Here is a 27289-nt window from a genome sequence, read left to right as displayed (position 1 = left end):
AACCCTCAGTGTGGAAATACCCTTAAGGCCACTTTCACATGTTGAGTATTTGGTGAGCTTTTTACCTCATTATTTGTAGCCAAAACCAGAAGTGGAATGAACAGAGGAAATGTATAATAGAAACATGGGCACCACTTCTGTATTTTTACCCACTCCTGCTTTTGGCTACAAATACTTAGCTAAAAAACTCAACATGTGCACGTAGCCATAAAACTGATGTGAAAACTCACCAAGTACTCAACATGTGCACATGGCCTTCAAACTGAGGTAAAAAACTCACCAAATACTCAATGTGTGCACGTGGCCTTAATACTGAGGTAAAAAAAACTCACCAAATACTCAACATGTGCACAGGGCCTTAATACTGAAGTAAAAACTCACCAAATACTCAATGTGTGCACGTAGCCTTAAAACTGAGGTAAAAAAAATAACTTACCAAATACTCAACGTGTGCACATGGCCTTAATACTGAGGTAAAAAAACTGACCAAATACTCAACGTGTGCATGTGGCCTAATAGTGAGGTAAAAACTCACCAAATACTCAACGTGTGCACATGGCTCGAAGGATATATTCACACTGAGTTTTCACGCAGTTTCTGCTCCAAAAATCTCAGCAAAAAGACTCAGTGTGCACATTCCTTTAAAGGGTTGTCTCATAGCTATGGCATATCCATTAGATGGCCTAGCAAGTGTGCTCAGCTGTATTCAGGACTTTCATTGCATGGAGAATGGAGTGAGCAGTACATACACAGTCATCTTTTTTGTCTCCTGTAATAATGGGGGACCCCAGGTCTGGAAATAGGTGTGGCTCTCAAAGTTGGGACACATGTGTTAGACATTTACGGTATATCCTGTGTATATCAGTTATTAGACAACCCCTTTAAGTCTTGGTTATAGAATTGGCTCTTTAACGTTTTGTTATACCGTATGTCCTAAAACTACGGGATTTCTTCTCATTCGATCTTATGATTCCTGCTTTGAGAACCCACCAAAAGTCTGTATGGAATAGAGCTTCAATGTATGTCCATACTATAGAAAACTACTTGTACATGAACTCTAATAGTAGTCACTGAGACACGCTCCTACATGGTTGCTAGGAAACATGAAACTAAAATAGCAGAATACACTACAGGCCTGATTTATTTTTGGATTTGCATGTTCTTTATAGTGAGTTTTTTTTGTGTTTTTGCTCCTTTTTTTGTTTCCACCACTTCATATTTGTACTTGCGCCTTTTTTTAAGTTTATATATATGCGTTCGTCTGCTTACTATTTTTTTATATTTGCCATTGTGGGTGTGGTTTAGGCCTTCCAGAAGTTTTTGCTGTTTCCAATACTGACTGCACTTTGTGCCTACACTTCAAACACATAGACCGCAATTCATCATTTGTGTTTTCTTTTATAGGGAGCCTGTCAGGTCCCCTATACCCATCCAACCCAGCAGCCTTCACATCTGTGTGACTACATTCTCTGCCTAACCAGCCCTGTATAATGTTATTCACTTAACTCAATGTTTAAAAAGATTGATTATAAGCTCCTATGCTAATTAAGCCTTTGACTGGTCAATAGGCGTTAGTTTCTCCAGACTAGTTGGCCATCTTTCCATGTTATCACAGCACTGTGGGTATGATAACTTGATTTGCACCTGCTAGCATCACTGTCAGCATCTGGTAATATTGCGCAAGCGCATGGCTTTGTTCAGTCGCATTGATCTTCTGAAGTCAGGTGTACACGTCTTCGATTTGCGCACGCACGTGGCTTTGTTTGGTCACATTGAGCTCCTGAAGTCAGGTGTACATGTGCCGTATTTGCGCATGTGCGTGACTTTGTTCAGTCACATTGAGCTCCTGAAGTCAGGTGTACATGTGCCGTATTTGCGCATGCGCGTGGCTTTGTTCAGACACATTGAGCTTCTGAAGTCAGGTATACATGTCCTGGATTCGCGCATACGTGTGGCTTTGTTCAGTTACATTAAGCTTCTGAAGTCAGGTGTAGACGTCCCTGCTACAGAGAGGCGCACTGTGCATGATTGGAACTGCAGGAGCTGTTCTTCTGATCATGTGCAGTGCACCACTCTGAATTTGGAACATGTACACCTAACTTCGGAGGCTCAATGGGAGTGCACAAAGCTGCACGCATGCGCGACTCTGGGATGTATACACCCAGTTTCAGAAGCTCAATGTGAGTGAACAAAGCCGCGCGCATGCGTGAGATTACCAGGAGATGGCGGTGACGCCGCCTCATGGAAATCATGTGTCACACCCACAAAGGCGTGATAACATTGAAAGAGAGAATTAATTCCCCATCGACTAGTGAAAGACCTAATTAATATAGGAAAAGCGGATCTTATAAATACTTTTTTAAAACATTGAGTTAAGTGAATAACATTATACAGGGCAGGTTAGGCAGGGAATGTAGTTATACAGATGTGACTGCGATTGATTTGGACGGCCATAGCGGACCTGACAGGCTCCATTGAAGTCACTTTTCTTTTTATTCTTGTAGTATTTGGTACTTGTTTTTGTTTTCAAACTGGCTCACATAGTTCAAGAGTTTTTGTGAATGTCAAAAATCATCAACCTTTTTGTCTGTAACATTTTTGACAGCAATTTAGTGGAAAAGTCGCACATTTTGCAAAATCTCATAACGATTTATAAAACAAAACAATCACTGATCTCGGGGAGACCAGCCAGAGAAAACACTGCCGGCAGCCAGCAAAGGCGCTCAACACAGTGAAATCCTAGGTGCATTGCCCCCTGGGGAGTATGCAAATCAAAAAAGTTCCGTGGAGCCTCTGTTAGGAGTCTAGACACAGAAAATAGCCAGATATCCCTCTGGGAAGAACCTAGCGAGTGGCTCTTTTTAAGGAGACCACCATAACCACCATGTTAAGTGGCCCTTTTAGTCAATATCCAACTCTTTGACGAGTTTAAAGATATGACAAGGGAATGTGTGGATGGATTCCTGGCCTTGGTATTTCCCTTGTCATATCTTTAAACTCGTCAAAGAGTTGGATATTGACTAAAAGGGCCACCTAATATTGTGGTTATGGTGGTCTCCTTAAAAAGAGCCACTCCTTGGCTAGGTCCTTCCCGGAGGGATATCTGGCTATTTTCTGTGTCGAGACTCCTAACAGAGGCTCCACGGGACCTTTTTTGATTTGCATAATTCCCAGGGGGCAATGCACCTAGGATTTCACTGTGTTGAGCGCCTTTGCTAGCTGCCGGCAGTGTTTTCTCTGGCTGGTCTCCCCGAGATCAGTGATTGTTTTGTCTTGTAGGTCTACTAGGCATTGCTCCCACCTAGCCAGAATCCTACTCCCCACTGATGAGGGGCAATAACCCGAAACAGCTGTCTGTGGGTGGATACCTGGCCATGGCATTTCCCTTGTCATATCTTTAAACTTGTCAAAGAGTTTGATATTGACTAAAAGGGCCACTTAATATGGTGGTTATGGTGGTCTCTTTAAAAAGAGCCACTCGTTGGCTAGGTCCTTCCTGTAGGGGTATCTGGCTATTTTCTGTGTTGAGACTCCTAACAGAGGCTACACGGACCTTTTTTGATTTGCATAACGATTGATAAAAAATTTCTGTGGGACATAAAATCGTTCCGTCAGGGACTGGTGTATATTTGTAAAAAAATTTTGTGACAAATGAAAATATGAATGAAAACAGGAATAAACTACACAGAACTAAACAAAACAAAAAAGGCGCAAAAGCAATAATGTGAGATTCTCTAATCTGAGGGAGATAATAGGATTATTTGGTTGGGAAAAAAAAACCTTAAAGGTTATTCAGACAATGTAAAGGTTTTCCCCTACCCAACTAATGCTTCATTTAATGGGGCAGATTTATCAAAGTTTTCCTTTTAGACACTTTCATAAAGCTGCTTTAATTGTCTATGGAACTGCCGGAGTATGCGAAATTCAGCAACCCCAAAGACAGTGAATGGAGCAGAGGTCGAGTCTGGTTCTCTAAATACTGAGTATTGGTCATTGTATAACTAGATAGGGAATAAAGTTCAATTCTAGAACTACCTCTTATGGTACAGTTCCACTTGTGTATGACTCGGCGAGTCTCGCATCGGTATTACCCGGCACGACGCACAATCTCCTGACAGGAGCGGGACGGCTGCATGTATTTCCAGCTGCACGCTCGTGTCCAGACATCCAGGCCGTGCAGGGTGATACCGATGTGAAACTCGCAGGAGTCCTACACAAGTGGAACAGTACCCTCAAAGGGGTTTTCTGAGAAAGTGGAAAAAATAGCCGCCGTCACATATTTCAAGCTGCAACTGATCCTAATCACATGTCATGACTGGTTGTAGCTTAAAATATACCACAGCAGCCATTTTTGTCACATTCTTGCAGTATCCCTTTAATGTTATACATGTGGGAACTGGAAATCATGGATAAGGACGCTTACAGACAGAGAACAATTCAAAAATATGTGGACTAAAATTGAATAAGAATTGGGGTACCTAACATCCCACCCCCAGTCGTCATTTCTTACCTTGTCTCCTCTGTTGGACAGCGTTGCTTCCATGTCACTTTTGAGATGCACAGGAGGAGCAGCATAGGGGAGTCTGCAATGCACCTGCCCACACTGTACCTGACCTGAAAAAGGGCAATTCCAAAAGATACTATTACTATAAGTGATTTGGCAGCCATTAGATAAGCAACACATCTGATGCACTGAAATATATATATTTCACTAATATACACAGATACTGTATGAAAGGGTTGAGTAATGGCAGTATACACTATCCAGGATCTTTATCCTAGATAGTGTATACTGGGAATGAGGCAAGGAGTGCAGCACTTACAGGTTCTCTGCAAATGTTGTGTAGTGCTTACAATCTCTCTGCAAAGTGTTGTGTAGTGCTTACAAGCTCTCTGCAAAGTGTTGTGTAGTGCTTACAAGCTCTCTGCAAAGTGTTGTGCAGCGCTTACAAGCTCTCTGTAAAGTGTTGTGCAGCACTTACAAGTTTTCTGCAAAGCGTTGTGCAGCGCTTACAAGCTTTCTGCAGTGTTATGCAGCGCTCACAAGCTCTCTGCAAAGTATTGTGTAGCGCTTACAAGCTCTCTGCAAAGTATGGTGTAGCACTTACAAGTTTTCTGCAAAGCGTTGTGCAGCGCTTACAAGCTTTCTGCAGTGTTATGCAGCGCTCACAAGCTCTCTGCAAAGTATTGTGTAGCGCTTACAAGCTCTCTGCAAAGTATTGTGTAGCACTTACAAGTTTTCTGCAAAGCGTTGTGCAGCGCTTACAAGCTTTCTGCAGTGTTATGCAGCGCTCACAAGCTCTCTGCAAAGTATTGTGTAGCGCTTACAAGCTCTCTGCAAAGTATTGTGTAGCACTTACAAGTTTTCTGCAAAGCGTTGTGCAGCGCTTACAAGCTTTCTGCAGTGTTATGCAGCGCTCACAAGCTCTCTGCAAAGTATTGTGTAGCACTTACAAGCTCTCTGCAAAGTATTGTGTAGCGCTTACAAGTGTTCTGCAAAGCATTGTGCAGCGTTTACCAGTTTTCTGTAAAGCATTGTGCAGCGCTTACAAGCTTTCTGCAAAGTGTTGCTCTGGAGCTGGCCCTATTGCTGGGTGTGTCCAGCTTTAGTACCCCTGTGCTACTCCGATGCTGCCTCTGCTTACAGCACTGAACAGCGCACAGTTTTAGTCATTGGTTCAATGATGTCGCTTTTCCGAACTGTTAATCATTCAGGAAGCAGGAATCTGGAAGGCTCAGGAGGGGGCATAACGGTGAGGAAAAACCCCTTTAAGGCATCTTTTGTTGCCTCATGTCAAGGGGGTCTAAAATGGCCTATTTAACCCTAGAACGCGCAAGCAATTCAATCTACCATAGAAAACAAATGACCTAGCAGGCCTGCGAGGCCCAGGTATGCATTCTAGGGTTAAAGGGTTTGTTTGACAAATGTAGTATTAGGGTAAAACACTCTATGACGTTTATACAGCCTATAACAGTGCGAACCTATGTTATAAGCCTACAGAATGGACTGAGGTACTGCCACTCATTTACCATTCACTTTAATAGGTTCTGATCTGCAGTATCCATGTACAGCCACTGCACAGGTTATTGAGCTGTGCTGTTCCAGCTCAATACACTATGTATTTTCAATGAGAGCTGCAATTAGCTGATCATTGAAGTTGTAGAAAGGGTGCTGAGTGTCCAACCTTCACCGATTTGATATTGATTGCATAGTAGGACAGGAGAAGTCATCGATATATAAGTCCTGGACTTATATACAGGTGATTATACAAACACGCAGGTACTTACTTTCTATATATCCATGTAATGTCACCATTCTGGCTCTTTCTGGACTGCTGAAGGGGGAGAAGTGAATGTCATCTGAAAGTGAAGAGGTGAGACGGGTTGGTGTAGGGCCGGGTGGAGGCACTGTATGCTGAGGCGTGTGTTTTTTATGTCGTGCTCGGCAGTTCTGAAACCAAACCTGGGGATTTTAAATTGTTTTACAAAAAAATCAGCAAATACACATTGTATCAGTTATGGATGATACAAACTATGGAAACAATAAGTATATGTGTTCAACTGCTGGAGACTGAAGGAACATTTGACAAGGACATGGTATACTGATGATTAACAACACTGATTACCAGAACAGACAATGTATATATATATATTGGCGCATTTATCCATGTTCTCCACCATCAGTAACAGTTATGGTGACAATCGAAAGCTCCTATTGTTTCTTTATGTGTTATATAGAGCATCTGCATCATCCTCAAGTGTCCCAATCATGATACGCAAGAAAAATTACCATAAAATAAAGGAATGGTCTCCCCCAGTCAACTCTTTTTCTAAACAGAAGCTAATCTGGCAATCAGCTGATACCATGGGGCCCCATTTCTTTCACCCGAAGTGATCAGCTTTTATAGTCAAAGGAAGCTTTTAAAACCCCAATTCCAAAAAGTCGAGAATGATCAGGAAATCTCTTTTAGCCATATTCCTAAAGCCTGCTTTACACCTTACAATTAGGTGTGCGATCTCGTATGCGATGTGACACGCCCAGGTCGCATATGCGATTGAATGAGATTGCACGTAGGTCGTTCATTTGCTGTCACACGAGCGTTAGTAGTCTATGTTAAATTGATCAATTTTGTGTGCGATCCTTTAGATCATGTGTTCTGTGACGTATGCATTGGGCACCTTTTTTTTTTATTTATTGACTTGCCAAGCGTGTGTAATGTGTAGGGATGCGTTTTTACTATGTCATCTGCCATTCAGCTCTGCTACATGGCCGCTAACAGCAGCCACAGACAGCCATGTAGCAGAGCTAAATGGCAGATGACAGCAGACACAGACAGAGCCGCACTGTCAGAATGAACTCGGGTGAACTTCACCCGACTTCATTGTCATGCTGCGGCTCTGTCTGTGTCGCGCCCTGATTAGCGGTCACCTGTGAAGGATTCACCGGTGACCGCTAAACTCCTGAGTAACTGAATTGAGCAGCCCTCTCTCATATACTCACCGATCCCCGATCCCCGGCGCTGCACGGCGTTCACACTGCTCCAGCGGCTTTTACTGTTTTGAAAAAGCCGGCCGCCCATTAAACAATCTCGTATTCCCTGTTTACCCCGCCCACCGGCGCCTATGATTGGTTACAGTGAGACACGCCCCCATGCTGAGTGACAGGTGTCTCACTGCACCCAATCACAGCAGCCGGTGGGCGTGTCTATACTGTGTAGTGAAATAAATAATTAAATAATTTAAAAAAACGGCGTGCGGTTCCCCCCCAATTTTAATACCAGCCAGATAAAGCCATACAGCTGAAGGCTGGTATTCTCAGGATGGGGAGCTCCACGTTATGGGGAGCCCCCCAGCCTAACAATATCAGCCAACAGCCGCCCAGAATTGCCGCATACATTAGATGCGACAGTTCTGGGACTGTACCCGGCTCTTCCCGATTTGCCCTGGTGCGTTGGCAAATCGGGGTAATAAGGAGTTATTGGCAGCCCATAGCTGCCAATAAGTCCTAGATTAATCATGTCAGGCGTCTCGCCGAGATACCTTCCATGATTAATCTGTAAATTACAGTAAATAAACACACACACCCGAAAAAATCCTTTATTAGAAATAAAAAACACAAACATATACCCTGGCTAACCACTTTAATCAGCCCCAAAAAGCCCTCCTTGTCCGGCGTAATCCAGGATGCTCCAGCGTCGCTTCCAGCCCTGCTGCATGGAGGTGACCGGAGCTGCAGAATACACCGCCGCTCCGGTCACCTCCACACAGCAAATGAAGACAGCCGCGCGATCAGCTGAGCTGTCACTGAGGTTACCTGGATCAAGCGGTGGATGCAGCGGTGGCCGCGGGTAACCTCAGTGACAGCTCAGCTGATCGCGCTACTCACCGCCGCTCCGGTCACCTCCACGCAGCAACTGAGGTGAGTAGCGCAATCAGCTGAGCTGTCACTGAGGTTACCCGCGGCCACCGCTGCATCCAGTGACAGCGGGTAACCTCAGTGACAGCTCAGCTGATCGCGCGGCTGTCTTCAGTTGCTGTGTGGAGGTGACCGGAGCGGCGGTGTATTCTGCAGCTCCGGTCACCTTCATGCAGCAGAGCTGGAAGCGACGCTGGAGCATCCTGGATTACGCCGGACATGGAGGGCTTTTTCGGGATTATTAAAGTGGTGAACCAGGGTATATGTTTGTGTTTTTTATTTCTAATAAATGATTTTTTCGGGTGTGTGTGTTTATTTACTGTAATTTACAGATTAATCATGGAGGGTGTCTCATAGACGCTTAACATGATTAATCTAGGACTTATTAGCTATGGGCTGCCAATAACTCCTTACTACCCCGATTTGCCAACGCACCAGGGCAAATCGGGAAGAGTACAGCCCCAGAACTGTCGCATATAATGTATGCGGCAATTCTGGGCGGCTGTTGGCTGATATTGTTAGGCTGGGGGGCTCCCCATAACGTGGAGCTCCCCATCCTGAGAATACCAGCCTTCAGCCGTATGGCTTTATCTGGCTGGTATTAAAATTGGGGGGGACCGCACGCCGTGTTTTTTAATTATTTAATTATTTATTTCACTACACAGTATAGACACGCCCACCGGCTGCTGTGATTGGGTGCAGTGTGACACCTGTCACTCAGCGTGGGGGGCGTGTCTCACTGTAACCAATCATAGGCGCCGGTGGGCGGGGATTGCAGGGAATACGAGATTGTTTAATGGGCGGCCGGCTTTTTCAAAACAGTAAAAGCCGCCGGAGCAGTGTGAACGCCGTGCAGAGCCGCGCCGGGGATCGGGGATCGGTGAGAATGAGAGGGGGGGTAAGAGGGATAGACTGACATGGACAGAGAGAGAGGGACAGAGATAGTAACCGACTGACAGAGATTAGTGAATGACAGACATTGTGAGGCGCTTCAGAACGCAGCTTTTCAGCTGCGCTCTGAAGCGGACCTTTTTTAAGCTGCGGTGCAGAGCGCACACCTGCGCACATAGCATCAGACACCAAAATCGTATGATGTCACACGTTTCAATTGACTAGGTTCGTGCAACAAAACGTCCAATGTATGAGGAATAAACGACGTGTATGCGATCACCATATTTGCGTTCAATCTTGATCGCACGTAGGTGTCACACGCAAATACGTCACGAACGATGCCGGATGTGCGTCACTTACAACTTGACCCCGACGACGGATTGAAAGATTTATTGATGCGTGTAAAGCAGGCATAACACGGGCGGACATACAAGTGCATCTCAATAAATTAGAATATCATCAAAAACTTAATTTATTTCAGTAATTCAATACAAAAAGGGTAATGCATATATTATATAGAGTCATTACACACAGAGGGATATATTCTTATATCTAATATATAAAGCTGAATGTGTGTATGTATGTGTGTGTGTGTGTATGTATGTATGTGTGTGTGTATGTATGTGTGTGTGTATGTATGTGTGTGTGTGTGTCTGTATGTCCGGGATTGGCATCTGCACCGTCGCAGCTACAGCCTCCAAAATTTTGCGCACTCACACTTCTGGACCCCGAGAGTGTCATAGGCTATGTTTTGAGGGGAAATTTTAACCCCGCGCTTTACAGTTATTCACCAAAAAACCTGCCTCCATTAAAGCGAATGGAACTGGGAGCCACAGTGCAGCCAGAACTTCAGAAGAATGCGCAGCCACGCCCTTAAATGGAATGTTGGCGTGTCACAATGCAGCCAGGGAAAGAGACAGACACAGACAGGATAAGAAACAGACATAGACAGGGTAAGAGACAGACACAAAGAGACAGACACAGACAAAGAGACAGACTGACAGGGAAAGAGACAGACAGGGAAAGAGAGGGAAAGAGAGAGACAGGTTAAGAGACAGACACAGACAGGTAAAGAGACAGAGACAGACACAGGGAAACAGACAGACAGGGAAAGAGAGGGAAAGAGACAGACAGGGTAAGAGACAGACAAAGACAGGTAAAGAGACAAAGAGACAGACAGGGAAAGAGACAGAGGGAAAGAGGGAAAGAGACAGACAGGGAAAGAGAGGGAAAGAGACAGACAGGGAAAGAGAGGGAAAGAGACAGACAGTCAGAGACAGACAGGGAAAGAGAGGGAAAGAGACAGACAGTCAGAGACAGACAGGGAAAGAGACAAGACAGACAAAGAGATAGAGACAGAGAGATATATACAGAGGGGGAGACAGACAGAGAATGGGAGAGAAACAGAGAGACAGTTACTATCCCGGGCAGCGCCGGGTGCTATGTTGTGAGGTGAAATTTTAACCCCGCGCGTTCCACTTTACCAATCAATTTTGCCCCTATCTACCTAATGGGGAAAAAGTGAAACGAAAAGTGTTGGGGGTAAATTGACAGCTGCAGAGATGTGAACAAGGGGGACTTAAAGAATGAGAGCGATGGCGCCAAAGAGTATATACCGTACAGTTGCTAAGGTGGGGCCCCGACATGGGATACTCACCACACTCGGGGATATGAACACACACACACAAAATGCACCACACACTACCACGTACTTAAAACATATAACACCCTCAGCACACATTTCACCATGTGAAACAATTTAATAATTACATTTCTATCTATTTGTTTTGTGGTTTTTGTGTGCAGAATACATTTTTGTTAATACATTCTATTTTGTTAACAGCAGTTATTAACCCGGGCGAAGCCGGGTAGTACAGCTAGTATTATATAGAGTCATTACACACAGAGGGATCTATTTCTATCTAATATATAAAGCTGAATGTGTGTGTGTGTATGTCCGGAATTGGCATCTGCACCGTCGCAGCCACTGCCACAAAATTTTGCACACTCACACGTCTGGACCCCGAGAGTGTCATAGGCTATGTTGTGAGGCGAAATTTTAACCCTGTGCGTTCCAATTTACTAATCAATTGTGCCCCTATCTACATAATGGGGAAAAAGTGAAACGAAAAGTGTATCCATACCGTCGCATTTACAATCACAAAATTTTGCACAGACACCTCATGTGACCCAGGGAACGTTGTAGACTATATTTTGACAGGAAAATTTAACCCCGCGCTTTACAGTTACTCTCCAAAAAACATGCCTTCATTAAAGAAAATGGAGCCTGGAACTACAGGTTATTAGTAGGAGCTGTGATTGGTTGCTATAGGAACAAAAGACATTGTTAGTATAAGAAGCTTATATGTGAGGTAATAAGATGTCGGTGGGGAGACGGATAGAGAGAGACAGACAGAGCCAGACAGAGAGATAGAGACAGACAGGGAAAGAGACAGACGGTGAAAGAGACAGACAGAGACAGACTGTAAAAGAGACAGACAGAGACAGACGGTGAAAGAGACATACAGAGACAGACGGGGAAAGAGACAGACCTGGAAAAAGACAGACCTAGAATATGACAGATGGGGAAAGAAACAGAGAGATAGAGACAGACAGTGAGGCAGACGGGGAAAGAGGCAGATGGGGAAAGAGACAGACAGGGAAAGAGACAGACGGAGCACATTACTTGGCCAATTTAGTTAAATCTGTATGGAATATCTGTGGTGTTGAAATATATGTTGTGAAATGCTTCTATTAGCTTAGTTTTTGCCTTTTAATAATTACATTTCTATCTGTTTTGTGGTTTTTGTGTGCAGAATTCATTTTTGTATTACATTCTATTTTGTTAACAACAGTTATTAACCCGGGCGAAGCCGGGTAGTACAGCTAGTATATTATATAGAGTCATTACACACAGAGGGATCTATTCCTATATATGACATAGCGTCATTACACACAGATTGATCTATTCCTATATATTATATAGAGTCATTACACACAGAGGGATCTATTTCTATATATTATATAGAGTCAGTACACACAGAGGGATCTATTTCTATATATTATATAGAGTCATTACACACAGAGGGATCTATTCCTATGTATAATATAGAGTCATTACACACAGAGAGATCTATTCCTATGTATTATATAGAGTCATTACACAGAGGGATCTATTTCTATATATTACATAGAGTCATTACACACAGAGGGATCTATTTCAGGTGTTTATTTCTGTTAATGTTGATGATTAGGGCTTACAGCCAATGAAAACCTAAAAGTCATTATCTCAGAAAATTAGAATAATTACCACAAAGCAAAGGCTTCCTAAGCATTTAAAACAGTCCCTTAGTCTGGTTCAGTAGGCTAGACAATCATGGGGAAGACTGCAGACTTGACAGATGTCCAGAAGGCAGTCATTGACACACTCCACAAGGAGGGTAAGCCACAAAAGGACATTGCTAAAGAAGCTGGCTGTTCACAGAGTGCTGTATCCAACCATATTAATAAAGTTGAGTGGAAGGAAAAAGTGTGGTAGAAAAAGGTGCACAAGCAACTGGGATAACCGTAGCCTTGATAGGATTGTTAAGGAAAGGAAATTCAAAAATTTGGGGGAGATTCACAAGGAGAGGACCACTGCTGGAGTCAGTGCTTCAAGAGCCACCACACACAGACGTATCCAGGACATGGGCTACAAGTGTCGCATTCCTTGTGTCGAGCCACTCATGACCAATAGACAACACCAGAATCGTCTTACCTGGGCCAAGGAGAAAAAGAACTGGACTGTTGCTCAGTGGTCCAAGGTGTTGTTTTCAGATGAAAGTAAATGTTGCATTTCATTTGGAAATCGCGGTCCCAGAGTCTGGAGGAGGAGTGGAGAGGCCACAATCCAAGCTGCTTGAGGTCTAGTGTGAATTTTCCACAATCAGTGATGGTTTGAGGAGCCATGTCATCTGCTGAGGTAGCTCCACTGTGTTTTATCAAGACCAAAGTCAGCGCAGCCGTCTACCAGGAAATGTTAGAGCACTTCATGCTTCCCTCTGCCGACAAGCTTTTTGGAGATGCAAATTTCATTTTCCAGCAGGACTTAACCCCTGTCCACACTGCCAAAAGTACCAATACCTGGTTTACTAACCACAGTATCACTGTGCTTGATTGGCCAGCAAAATCGCCTGACCTAAACCCCATAGAGAATCTATGAGAGACACCAGACCCAACAATGCAGAGGAGCTGAAGGCGGCTATCAAAGCAACCTGGGCTTCCATAACACCTCAGCAGTGCCACAGGCTGATCGCCTCCACGCCACACCGCAGTGATGCAGGAATTCATGCAAAAGGAGCCCCGACCAAGTATTGAGGCATTTACTGTACAGACCTTTCAGTAGGCGCCAACATTTCTGTTTGTAACATCATTTATTCAGTTGGTCTTATATAATATTCTAATTTTCTGAGATAATGACTTTTGGTTTTTCATTGGCTGTAAGCCATAATCATCAACCTTAACAGAAATAAACACTTGAAATAAATCCTTCTGTGTGTAATGACTCTATATAATATATAGAAATGGATCCCTCTGTGTGTAATGACTCTATATAATATATAGAAATAGATCCCTCTGTGTGTAATGACTCTATATAATATATAGCAATAGATCCCTCTGTGTGTAATGACTCTATATAATATATAGCACTAGATCCCTCTGTGTGTAGTGACTCTATATAATATATAATAAATACGTGAAATAGATCCCTCTGTGTGTAATGACTCTATATAATATATAGGAATAGATCCCTCTGTGTGTAATGACTCTATATAATATATAGCAATAGATCCCTCTGTGTGTAATGACTCTATATAATATATAGCACTAGATCCCTCTGTGTGTAGTGACTCTATATAATATATAATAAATACGTGAAATAGATCCCTCTGTGTGTAATGACTCTATATAATATATAGGAATAGATCCCTCTGTGTGTAATGACTCTATATAATATAGAGACATAGATCTCTCTGTGTGTAATGACTCTATATAATATATAGGAATAGATCGCGCTGTGTGTAATGACTCTAGATAATATATAGCAATAGATCCCTCTGTGTGTAATTATTCTATATAATATATAGGAATAGATCACTCTGTGTGTAATGACTCTATATAATAAATATAGGAATAGATCCCTCTGTGTGTAATGACTCTATATAATATACATAGGAATAGATACCTCTGTGTGTAATGACTCTATATAATATATAGGAATAGATCCCTCTGTGTGTAATGACTCTATATAATATTTAATAAACACGTGAAATAGATCCCTCTGTGTGTAATGACTCTATAATATATAGAAATAGATCCCTCTGTGTGTAATGACTCTATATAATATATGAGTTTCCTTTTTGTATTGAATTACTGAAATAAATTAACTTTTTGATGATATTCTAATTGATTGAGATGCACTTGTATCATTGGTGCAGCCTGTGCAGCCGCACAGCGGCCCGATAGGTCAGGGGGGGCCATTTCCACCTTCAAAGTAGGAGAAATTTTGCATTTTGATGTGTTAATGGATAAAAAGGTCCCATATATTGTTCTTGCACGGGGCCCTTTTCTATCTGTGTCTGCCACTGTCCCAACAGAACATAGAACACAGATCAGAAGGTGACCATTGGCCATTTTTTCATTTCATTTCAAAATATTAACTCATTTGGAAATTGATGACCACAACACATCTCAAAAAATTGGGGCCCAAGCCATGTCTACCATTGTGTAGCGCCCCCTCTTCTATTTACAACAGTCTGTAAATGTCTGCGATTTAAGGACTTGATTGCTGGAGTTTTGGGAGAGGAACGTTGTCCCATTCTGATATGACATTCTTCTCAGTCTGGGGTCTTTGCCAGATTTTCACTTTATAATGCACCAAATATTTTCTACTGGTGAAAAGTCTGGTCTGCAGGCAGCCAGTTCATAACCCAAACTCTTCTTCTGTAAAGCCATGGTGTTATGGTGGATACAATATGTGGTTTAGCATTGTCTTGCTGAAATATGCAAGGTCTTCCCTGAAATAGACATTGTCTGGAGAGAGCATGTGTTGTTCTAACAGCTCTATATAATGCTCAGCATTGATAACACCTTTTAAGATGCATAAGCTGCCCGTGACGTGAGAGATGTGTGGCGCCCCTGACCTGGTCAGGCACCACTGAGTACTGCACCCATGCTGGGGACAGTACAATACAGGTAATCCAGAAGGCTGACCGGGGTGTGGAACACAGGCGCATAGTAATCAGCTCTCACACATGTACCCATGAGAGGACCCCTGGGGATCCCAGGAGGGGGAAAAGCCTTGACCTTCACTGGAATAGTGGAGGGGGCCAAAAGCCTCCATCTCCTCTCAAGGGGTGTGGTAAGAGAGTCTGGTTGCTAGGTGGCGTAGGCAAGAACAGGAGAGGAGGAGCAGTGAGTCAGTTAGAGCAGAACTCCATAGGGCTCAGTGAGGAGCAGACCTGTGGGGCTGTTGCTGTCTAACAGCGCCCGCGCAGTGGCTACTGACGGGGGAGAACGGTCAACTAGGAGTGCTACCCGAAAGCCATCTTCAGCTAAAGAAAGAGCACGGAGTGGGAAGTAAGGAGACTGCTAGAGAGTACCAGGCCCAAACGGGCGGCAGATCCCGAAGCGGAGATAGATCCAGCTTTCTTTTGCTAAACCTGCCGGTGTGGGGCTCTCAAAGCCCACGCCACAACACCACAAAAGCCGCAGCCACGTAGCCACAGTTAGGGCCCATAGGTCACAGGAGGCAAGCAGCTGGAGTGGCCTGGTCCAGGCGACAAGCACACGGCGAACGAAGGGGAGAGAGGCTGCAGCATCTTCCCTGGGTGACCCCCATAGGGACTCAAAGTCGGGGTCACCCCAAACCACCAAGGGCTAAGGAAGGCGAGTTGGTAGTCACCCTCATAAAGTCAGCCTGAAGGATACCTGGTTCCCACCTGGTTCATCTCAGCTACGCCCGGGCTACTCACCCTGCCATCAAATGTGAGTAAAGCCCTTGAAAGACAGTTCTGCCTGTGTGAGTCATTCTGCGACTTGTAGTACTACGCATCTACACTGGACCCTGGGGCATGCCTCACTCTCAGGAGGCTACTACATCTGACTGCACATATCATCAGCCCCAGGCACCCCTAACCTGCAGTGGCGGTCCCCACTGACCGCAATACTGAGAGTGGCGTCACGATCAAACAGAAGATTTCCTACCAGTGACGGAGATCCAGCCGAGTGGAGTCCCTGAAGGTAATGCACCGACACAACACCTGTGGGGCTTCACAGATGCGTCTACTGATAACAAGCTCAATAATTCTTCTCTTTTTGAGAATGCAGGACAAGGCATCAGTAGTTTCCATAAAGCATCATCTTAACATTTGATTCACCTAAGCATAAAACCGTTTTCCATTATGCCTCAGTTCATTTTAAATGAGCTTTTATCCTCTTCAAAGTTTTTGCATTTTCAGGTTAAGGAATAATTTCCTGAATTTTTTTCATAATTTTCTGATGTAGTTGTTCACACATGAACGTCTGACTATCTTTGCTACTGAGAGACTCTGCCTCTCTAACATGCTTTTTTTATACACAGTCATGGGACTTAGTTAAAAATTTACCGCCTAGCTATTTTTCATTAGTACCACTCAATTTTTCAGTCTTTTGTTAAGGAGATGTGTTGCTGCAATGAATTTTTAAATGAGGGTTTTTTTTATTTTTCAAATTAAATGTGCAATGTTCAACTTTTGATTTGTGTTTTATGTTCTGTTGTGAATAAAATATGGCTATAGGAGATTTCCAAGCCATTTAATTCTTGTTTTCTTTACATTGTAATCACTGCATCCTAACTTTTTGGGAATTGGGGTTGTAATTGATTAGCCATTCATGTATTATTGTTTAGGACCTATTTCAATCACTGGACTAAAAGGCTGTGGGTCATTCACTACAATACCTGGCACAGCAAACATTCATGGCAATGTGGCAAACCTGCAGTCCCTGCCATAATCATATTGGGGACCTCACTGTGCCAAGTACTATAATGGAGACACCACTGTGCCACGTACTATAGTGGAGACACCACTGTGCCAAGTACTATAGTGGAGACACCACTGTGCCAAGTACTGTAGTGACAAGACCACTGTGCCAAGTACTGTATTTACAAAACCACTGTGCCAAGTACTGTAGTGAAGACACCACTTTGCCAAGTACTGTAGTAACAAGACCACTGTGCTCAGTACTATAGTGAAGACACCACTGTGCCAAGTACTATAGTGAAGACACCACTGTGCCAAGTACTGTAGTGATGAGACCACTGTCCCAAGTACAGTAGTGAAGACACCATTGTGCCAAGTACTATAGTGAAGACACCACTGTGCCAAGTACTGTAGTGACAAGACCACTGTGCCAAGTACTGTATTTACGAAACCACTGTGCCAAGTACTGTAGTGAAGACACCACTTTGCCAAGTACTGTAGTAACAAGACCACTGTGCCCAGTACTATAGTGAAGACACCACTGTGCCAAGTAATGTAGTGACGAGACCACTGTCCCAAGTGCAGTAGTGAAGACACCATTGTGCCAAGTACTATAGTGAAGACACCACTGTGCCAAGTACAGTAGTAACAAGACCACTGTGCCAAGTACTGTAGTTACGAAACAACTGTGCCAAGTACTGTAGTGAAGACACCACTGTGCCAAGTACTGTAGTGACAACAAGACCATTTTGCCAAGTGCTATAGTGAAGACACCACTGTGCCAACAACTCTAGTGAAGACACCACTGTGCCAAGTACTGTTGTGACGAGACCACTGTGCCAAGTACTATAGTGAAGACACCACTGTGCCAAATACTATAGTGAAGACACCACTGTGCCAAGTACTATAGTGAAGACACCACTGTGCCAAATACTATAGTGAAGACACCACTGTGCCAAGTACTATAGTGAAGACACCACTGTGCCAAGTACTGTAGTAACAAGACCACTGTGACAAGTACTGTAGTAACAAGACCACTGTGCCATGTACTGTAGTGAAGACACCACTGTGCCAAGTACTGTAGTGACAAGACCACTTTTCCAAGTGCTATAGTGAAGACACCACTGTGCCAACAACTCTAGTGAAGACACCACTGTGCCAAGTACTGTTGTTATGAGACCACTGTTTCAAGTACAATAGTGAAAACACCACTTTGCCAAGTACTATAGTGAAGACACCACTGTGCCAAGTACTATAGTGAAGACACCACTGTGCCAAGTACTGTAGTGATGAGACCACTGTGCCAAGTACTGTAGTTTACAAAACCACTTTGCCAAGTACTGTAGTGAAGACACCACTGTGACAAATCTAGTGAGACCACTGTGCCAAGTACTGTAGTGACGAGACCACTGTGCCAACAACTCTAGTGAAGACACCACTGTGCCAAGTACTGTAGTGACGAGACCACTGTGCCATGATTTGCCTGATCTGTGAGGGTTTCAGGGGTGTAATCTACAATGATCAAACATTTGATGTTCTAGCTCAAGGAAAATAAACACTAGTGCACGTGTTATACTGACCTGGATAACTCTTCTGCTCAGTCCCGTCATATCTGCAAGTTTCTGAAGTGTTTGGGCATCGGGATTATTATCCTGAGCAAACTGTGCCTGCATCACCTGGGACAGAGAGCACATTAGTGGCAAATACCGGTACATGCCCTGACAGTTACCATTAAACCCAGCAGTGGATGTCATACCTGTAACTGTTCTGCTGTGAAAGATGTTCGGGCCCGTTTTGCTGGTTTTGGCTGGCTATCTTGTTCTGACGGTACTGCCCCCTCCAAAGTAATCCCATTGCCTGAAATACAGATATCCTTCACTTGTTGTTTATGGTTCAAGGGGCCCTGTCACCAGGTCAAAAGTAACCAGTTTTTAATTTTATTTTATTTTCCCTGCTGCGCGCAGTATTTTTTTAATTTAAAAACACCATATGGTTCTCTAGATTTGATTCTTTTTTATTTAGTGCTAATTTTATGTTTGTTTTTTTCCTAGGGGGCGGGGTCACAGATGAATAATGCAAATAAACATAGAGACACGCCCCAGAGGATCCTGTGAGCCACACCCCTTTAGTAAAGCTTAAAAATAAACACTAAATATAAAGGCCCGTATCTTTAAAACCGTATGACGGATTTTAGAAAAATAAAAAATCCTGAAAATATAGGGGAGCAACAGGAATAATATAGGAGCAAAAAATTGGACACAACCTGGTAACAGATCCTCTTTAAGCAATAATATACAATTTATGAAACTGCATGTGACAATTGCAATCTATTCTTGTCTACAGTCCTTTATTCCCATAATCTGAAAATATAAATGCAACATTTTACTTGCGACCTGCTTTAGTACAATCTTATGCTGTAATCTCTGTGGGTGGTGGAGTTATGGGTTTTTTTGGGGGGTTTTTTTTTTACTTCTGGTGACCTAATGGGTGATTCATGCCACCTGCTTCCTTGCAAATCTACAAAGTTGTTCTACTATTACAGAAAACGAGTGCAGAATATGTAGTGAGATTCTCCTCTGTGGGATAGAAATTGACTCCCGTCTCCTTCTCTTAAAGGGCCAGCGCTCTAATTACCAAACTAAAGAGCAAATATTTTATTTTTCCTAGGGATATATTTGAGAAAAATACTTAAAGAATTATGTGATAAGTCGCCTTTAAACTGTAAGCCCATGTAGGCTCACTCTTGAACTTGGCTGTCACTTAGCGGCATTTAGTTACACTGGTTTTGTTGTTTTACTATTAATTGATTGTTATGTACTGTTAAACTTGATTTTGTATGTAGTGTGCTCTGGATTGATAGCTACTATAAAATAATAATAGGTTATTATTATTATTATTATTATTATTATTATTATTATTATTAATAATAATAATAATAATATACTGTGTGCAGAATTATTAGGCAAATGATCACATGATACTTTTTATACATGTTGTCCTACTCCAAGTTGTATAGGCTGAGAGCCAACTACCAATGAAGTAAATCAGGTGATGTGCATCTCTGTAATGAGGAGGGGTGCGGTGTAATGACATCAACACCCTATATAAGGGGTGCATACTTATTAAGCAACTTCCTTTCCTTTGGCAAAATGAGTCAGAAGAGAGATTTGACAGGCTCTGAAAAGTCCAAAATTGTGAGATGTCTTGCAGAGGGATGCAGCAGTCTGGAAATTGCCAAACTTTTGAAGCGTGATCACCGAACAATCAAGCGTTTCATGGCAAATAGCCAACAGGGTCGCAAGAAGCGCAAGATGGGCAAAAAAGGCGCAAAATAACTGCCCATGAATTGAGGAAAATCAAGCGTGAAGCTGCCAAGATGCCATTTGCCACCAGTTTGGCCATATTTCAGAGCTGCAATGTTACTGGAGTATCAAAAAGCACAAGGTGTGCCATACTCAGGGACATGGCCAAGGTAAGGAAGGCTGAAAAACACCACCTCTGAACAAGAAACATAAGATAAAATGTCAAGACTGGGCCAAGAAATATCTTAAGACTGATTTTTCAAAGGCTTTATGGACTGATGAAATGAGAGAGATTCTTGATGGGCCAGAGGCTGGATCAGTATAGGGCAGAGAGCTCCACTCCGACTCAGACGCCAACAAGGTGGAGGTGGGCACTGGTATGGGCTGGTATCATCAAAGATGAACTTGTGGGACCTTTTCGGGTTGAGGATGGAGTGAAGCTCAACTCCCAGATCTACTGCCAGTTTCTGGAAGACAACTTCTTCAAGCAGTGGTACAGGAAGAAGTCAGTATCGTTACAGAAAAACATGATTTTCATGCAGGACAATGCTCCATCACATGCATCCAACTACTCCACAGCGTGGCTGGCCAGTAAAGGTCTAAAATATGAAAAAATAATGACATGGCCCCCTTGTTCACCTGATCTGAACCCCATAGAGAACCTGTGGTCCCTCATAAAATGTAAGATCTACAGGGAGGGAAAACAGTATACCTCTGGGAGCAGTGTCTGGAGGCTGTGGTGGCTGCTGCATGCAATGTGGATCGTAAACAGATCAAGCAACTGACAGAATCTATGGATGGTCGGCTGCTGAGTGTCATCAGAAAGAAAGGGGGCTATATTGGTCACTACGTTTTTGGGGTTTTGTTTTTGCATGTCAGAAATGTTTATTTCTAAATTTTGTGCAGTTATATTGGTTTACCTGGTGAAAATAAACAAGTGAGATGGGAATATATTTGGTTTTTATTAAGTTGCCTAATAATTCTGCACAGTAATATTTACCTGCACAAACATATATCCTCCTAAGATAGCCAAATAAAAAAAAAAACACTCCAACTTCCAAAAATATTAAGCTTTGATATTTATGAGTCTTTTGGGTTGATTGAGAACATAGTTGTTGATCAATAATAAAAAATACAACTTGCCTAATAATTCTGCACACAGTGTAATAATAATAGGTAATCTGTAATAATAATAGGTTATGTAGTATTATTATTATTATTGTTATTATGTAATATAATAATAATAATAGACAGATAATGTGTATTATTATTAATAATAATAATTATTAATAATAATACAATAATAATAGGTAATTATTATTATTATTATTATTATTATTATTATTAATAATAATAATAATAATAATAATAATAATAATAATAATAATAATAATAATAATAATATTAATAATCACAATTAGCTAATTAATAATAATTAAAGGTAAATAATAATGATAATAATAATAATAATAATAATAATAATAATGGGTGAACAATAACAACAATAATAATAATAATAATAATAATAATAATAATAATAATAATAATAATAATAATAATAATGGTTAGATATTATTATTATTATTATTAGTAGTAGTAGTAGTAGTAGTAGTAGTAGTAGTATTAAAAATAATAAATCATAATGATTGTTAATTATAATAATATCATAATTAACAATCATTATGAATTATTATTATTGCCATTATTATTATTATTATTATTATTAAATATAACAATAATAATAAGTCATCTATAATACTACTACTACTACTAATAATAATAATAATAGGTTATCTAATAATAATAGGTCATCCCCAAAACCTAAATTCATCCGCTTACATAGCCCTATAAAGGACATATTCCCTATAAAAATAATATATGTAGTATAGATTTCACTATTTTAGTGTTCCATAGAAACATTTTATTACATATGCAAATGAGGAGTCCTCGTTGCACCTTTGGCTTAAACAGGGGCTCAGTGCATCGTTTCACTCCTCAATGAGCAAACGTCGCACTTCCCCTGTCTTAAATCATATTGAATAAGTTGGACATCTGGGGGGTAAGAGGGGGCATTGTACAGAAAAGTTTCCAGCAAAAAAAGTTTTCAATTTTTTTTTTGCCAATTGTCTTAGGAAAGGCGGACAATGGGGAAGTATTATCGCCCATTCTGTCACTCGCACAGCTGGCTGGTGTGACTAATAGGTTAATAGTGGTATTGATGAATAACACACAAAAGAAGGAAGTTAACAATGAAAAAGAAAATAGTGAAACATATCAAGAGTATCTTGTATTAGAGAAAAATAATCCACAGCTTTAAACCACTCAATACAGAATAAGGTGTGGACAAGTTACCGTTTTCTGCTGCCCTTTTCAGGTTTTCGATCATGGTGTCATAGTGGATTCTGCATAAAACCTTCTCTTCCACGAGGCCGAACTCTTCTCCGGTAGACAGCTGCCTCTTACAGGAGTAGCAGGCAAAGCAGGCTAGGTGATAGGCATTGCCCCGCGCCCTCCTCACCCAGTCACTGGCATAGATCTGTCGGCCACACCGCGCACACTTCGTTCCAAACCGGCTGCAAATCAAAGAAAAATTGGCAAAATTTATAACCATGTGCTCCTATAATTTCTGTCTGCTCATAAACTTTATTAACATTATTAGACTAAGTAAATTTTTGCAAAAAAATAGATTATAAATAATATGATTATGTATACACACTCAAATAGGTTCCACTTTTACATGCAGTCTCCAATGCCCTTTAAAGGGAACATATCACAAGGTTTTTGCTATGTAATCTGAGGGCAGCATAATGTTGGAGCAGAGACCCTGATTGCAGCAATGTATCACTTACCAGGTTGTGTTTTCCTGTTTCAATACAATCAGTGTTTTATCAGCAGGAGATTATCACTAAATGACTAGGTGTCTCCTGCCTCTCAATCAACTATGCTGGTTAACCCCGCCCCCACCACTGATTGGCAACTTTCTGTATATACAGTACATCAACAAACAACTGCTAATTAGTGGTGTGAGCAGGATTATAAAGGGCTAATCATTTTTTAGCTCTGCTAGATCTGCAGAAGAGAAAACAGTGATTGTATTAAAATGACACTATGCAGACCAGCAATTGACATATCACTGCCTCTTGCATCCTAGTCCAACCATGCCCCCCAGCACTGATTAGCAGCTCTCTGTCACTATACAATGTACACAGAAAGCTGTGCTGTGGGCAGGGTTATACACAGCTCAGCATCTGAGCTCTTCTAGATCTGCGGCAGAGAAAACTGTGATTGTAAGTATAAACTAAGTGATAAATCACTGGAATTGAGGTCTCTGAGTGAGAATACAAAATATTTTTCTATGTGCTTTTCTACTGTGAGAATACATTGCTTTTTCTATAACTAAACTTTTTTTTTCTATATAAATAACAAGAGATTGTAAGCATGTCTACGCCAAGGTCAGCAGCTGAAGACTGACACAAAGGAACGGAATGCAGATGATGATAACAAAGACTGGCTATCTTCAAAGTCCAAATTTATGGCTTAGGTGCTAGGTACCAAAAACTCTGCAACATATGGAGTTGGAACATAGGAGGGTATTGAGGGAAAGTCCCAAAACATGGGCAAACGTCACAGGTTTTCTGCATATGCTTTAATATAGCCAATGGCATACTTAGGAATTTTACTTAAAGATTAACCCATTACTGTTCTATAAAAAAGGCTTGTAAAAATAAAACACTACTCATGTGCACCTTCATTGAGAAGGAATTCATACCAGCTAATCTGTGTGGTCTGGATTTCTTCGCCGGCTCTCAGTGACTATTGATTTGAAATTACAGCAGACATTCACTGTTAAGACGGAGATTTCCTGAAAACTATGGAATTTCTCCTTAACATCTGTACCTACCATATACATTTATATCACAAATTAAATATACATCTGAGATTAGACCTCAGAATACAAACCTCTGAATATACACCTTAAGGTCCCGTTAACGCAACAACATATCTAACGATATATCGCCAGGGACACGGATTCTGTGACGCACACCCGGCATCGTTAGCGACGTCGTTGCGTGTGACACCAACGAACGGCCGTTAACGATGGAAAATACTCACCAAATCGTCCATCGTTGACACGTCGTTCATTTTCAAAATATCGTTGATTGTTGAGGATGCAGGTTGTTTGTTGTTCCCGTGGCAGCACACATTGCTATGTGTGACACCTCAGGAACGACGAACTACAGCTTACCTGCGGCCGTCGCCAATGCAGAAGGAAGGAAGTGGGCGGGATGTTCGGCCCGCTCATCTCCGCCCCTCTGCTTCTATTGGGCGGCCGCTTAGTGACGCCGCTGTGAAAGAAAGGCGGTTCGCTGGCAACAGCGACGTCGCTAGGCAGGTAAGTCCGTGTGACAGGTCCGAGCGATGTTGAGCGCCACGGACAGCGATTTGCCTGTGCCGCACAACCGACAGGGGCGGGTACGCTCACTAGCGATATCGCTGCGTGTAACGGGGCCTTTAGAAAATATCCAGACCCCAGATCAGACTCCAAAATAAATATACCCCCAAAAAATATGACACAGCAAAACCAAATCCTTACATTCCTCGATACTTCCAGCCCAAACATGACTTCAATCTGATAACATTTACATAAACCCACCTCTATGTGCCCAAAACTATTGTTTCTGACACATTTGCACTATGTTGGCAAATCAGTGACTGTTGGCATCTATGGGTGGTGTCCTATATGGTTGCCTACACTTTTTAACCCTGGTACTGGCCCTGATGCACAAGGTGCAAATACAATGTATTAGTCCCTGAATATATCCTATGGTACATATCTTAAAGGGAATCTGTCAGCAGGTTTTTACTATGTAATCTGAAGACAGTAGGAGATAGAGGCTGACACACTGAGTACAACAATGTATCATTTATTACCTGGTTTTGTTTACTTTATAGTGAAAGTTTTATTATCTGGGATCATCATTGTGCAGACTACTTCAGTCTGAACACGCACCCTCACCTTCTGATTAGCAGCTTTCTGTCTATGGTCTTTGTACATACAGAGCCGGGTGTGGGCGGGGTTAGCTTTCTCAGCTCTGCTGCATTGCTAAATCTAAAAGCTCTGATTGTGGCACAACTGCTGCACCCAGTAATCTAAGTTATACACCGTTAGGTTCAGGATCTCTTTGCCTACATCATGCTGCTCTCAGATGAGGTAGCAAAAACCTGCTGACAGATTCCCTTTAATTACACATCAAGAAGTTATTCTTCTGTGGCCAGACGTACTTCTAAAAATTCAGGTAAGCTCATATAAAGTAGTTGGACATTTAAACAGGTTGTCCGCTACTTTAGCATTGATGACCTATCCTTAGGATAGGTCAATAATGTCTGATTGGCCGGAGTCCAACATCCGATACCCCCGGAGTTCTCGGTGCAGTGGCAGGAAGTGTTCAGTTCTGTAGCTGCCTCGTCGTCTAATAGTGGCCATCGCGGCGTACTGCATGTTTGCCTTGCCTCCTATTGAATTACATGGGAGGCGTATGTACAGTACCGGCCGCGGCCACTCAAGAAGATGGAGCAGCTCCGTAATTGAGTATTTGTGTCCACAGGCTGTGGCCAACGGCACTGGAAACCACTGATCGGTAGGGGTGCCATGTGTCAGACCCCAGCCAAACAAACACTGATGAACTGTCCTAGAGATAGGACATCAGTTTTAAAGTAGGGGACAACCTCTTTAATTTTACCAAGACAGAATAAGCTTATCTGAGAAATTAATCCAGCAGAAGATACTGGGAGATTTCAGATTCTTAGCCTTTAGAGTTGTGAATGCATATCTATACTATAACACAGGCTGCAGCTCAGGACTAGTAAAAGAAAACTAAATGAATGTACTTAGAGTTACTCAACATGTCAGTTAAAATAATTACTACATATAAACTGTGATTTTTAAAAGACAGTTAGGCTTTATTACTCTCTACCTGTCCTCCATGTGTAGTGTGGGGTATGTCACTCTCTACCACTCCTCCATGTGTAGTGTGGGGTCTGTCACTCTCTACCACTCCTTCATGTGTAGTGTGGGGTCTGTAACTCTCTACCACTCCTCCATGTGTAGTGTGGGGTCTGTCACTCTCTACCACTCCTTCATGTGTAGTGTGGGGTCTGTCACTCTCTACCACTCCTCCATGTGTAGTGTGGGGTCTGTCACTCTCTACCACTCCTCCATGTGTAGTGTGGGGTCTGTCACTCTCTACCACTCCTCCATGTGTAGTGTGGGGTCTGTCACTCTCTACCACTCCTTCATGTGTAGTGTGGGGTCTGTCACTCTCTACCTGTCCTCCATGTGTAGTGTGGGGTCTGTCACTCTCTACCACTCCTCCATGTGTAGTGTGGGGTCTGTCACTCTCTACCACTCCTTCATGTGTAGTGTGGGGTCTGTCACTCTCTACCACTCCTCCATGTGTAGTGTGGGGTATGTCACTCTCTACCACTCCTCCATGTGTAGTGTGGGGTCTGTAACTCTCTACCACTCCTCCATGTGTAGTGTGGGGTCTGTAACTCTCTACCACTCCTCCATGTGTAGTGTGGGGTCTGTCACTCTCTACCACTCCTCCATGTGTAGTGTGGGGTCTGTCACTCTCTACCACTCCTCCATGTGTAGTGTGGGGTCTGTCACTCTCTACCAC

At 42.4% G+C, this 27289-nt stretch overlaps 1 protein-coding gene across 1 annotated transcript in view; it reads right to left on the bottom strand.

Moving 5' to 3' along the window:
• Positions 1–3866: 3866 nt before the first annotated feature.
• LHX6 (LIM homeobox 6) overlaps positions 3867–27289 on the bottom strand; it is a 209697-nt gene continuing 186274 nt past the window's right edge. Inside the window, exons 4-9 of the mRNA XM_075324911.1 lie at positions 22962–23182; positions 19064–19164; positions 18888–18983; positions 6289–6463; positions 4511–4614; positions 3867–4001 (exon numbers count right to left, since the gene is read on the bottom strand). Of these exons, the coding sequence (XP_075181026.1) occupies positions 3867–4001; positions 4511–4614; positions 6289–6463; positions 18888–18983; positions 19064–19164; positions 22962–23182 (832 nt within the window). The remainder of the gene's footprint in view (positions 4002–4510; positions 4615–6288; positions 6464–18887; positions 18984–19063; positions 19165–22961; positions 23183–27289) is intronic.

This window comes from Anomaloglossus baeobatrachus, chromosome 9, assembly GCF_048569485.1.
Source record: "Anomaloglossus baeobatrachus isolate aAnoBae1 chromosome 9, aAnoBae1.hap1, whole genome shotgun sequence".
In the NCBI taxonomy this organism is placed as follows: Eukaryota; Metazoa; Chordata; class Amphibia; order Anura; family Aromobatidae; genus Anomaloglossus; species Anomaloglossus baeobatrachus.
This window is presented reverse-complemented; position numbering and strand designations above follow the sequence as displayed.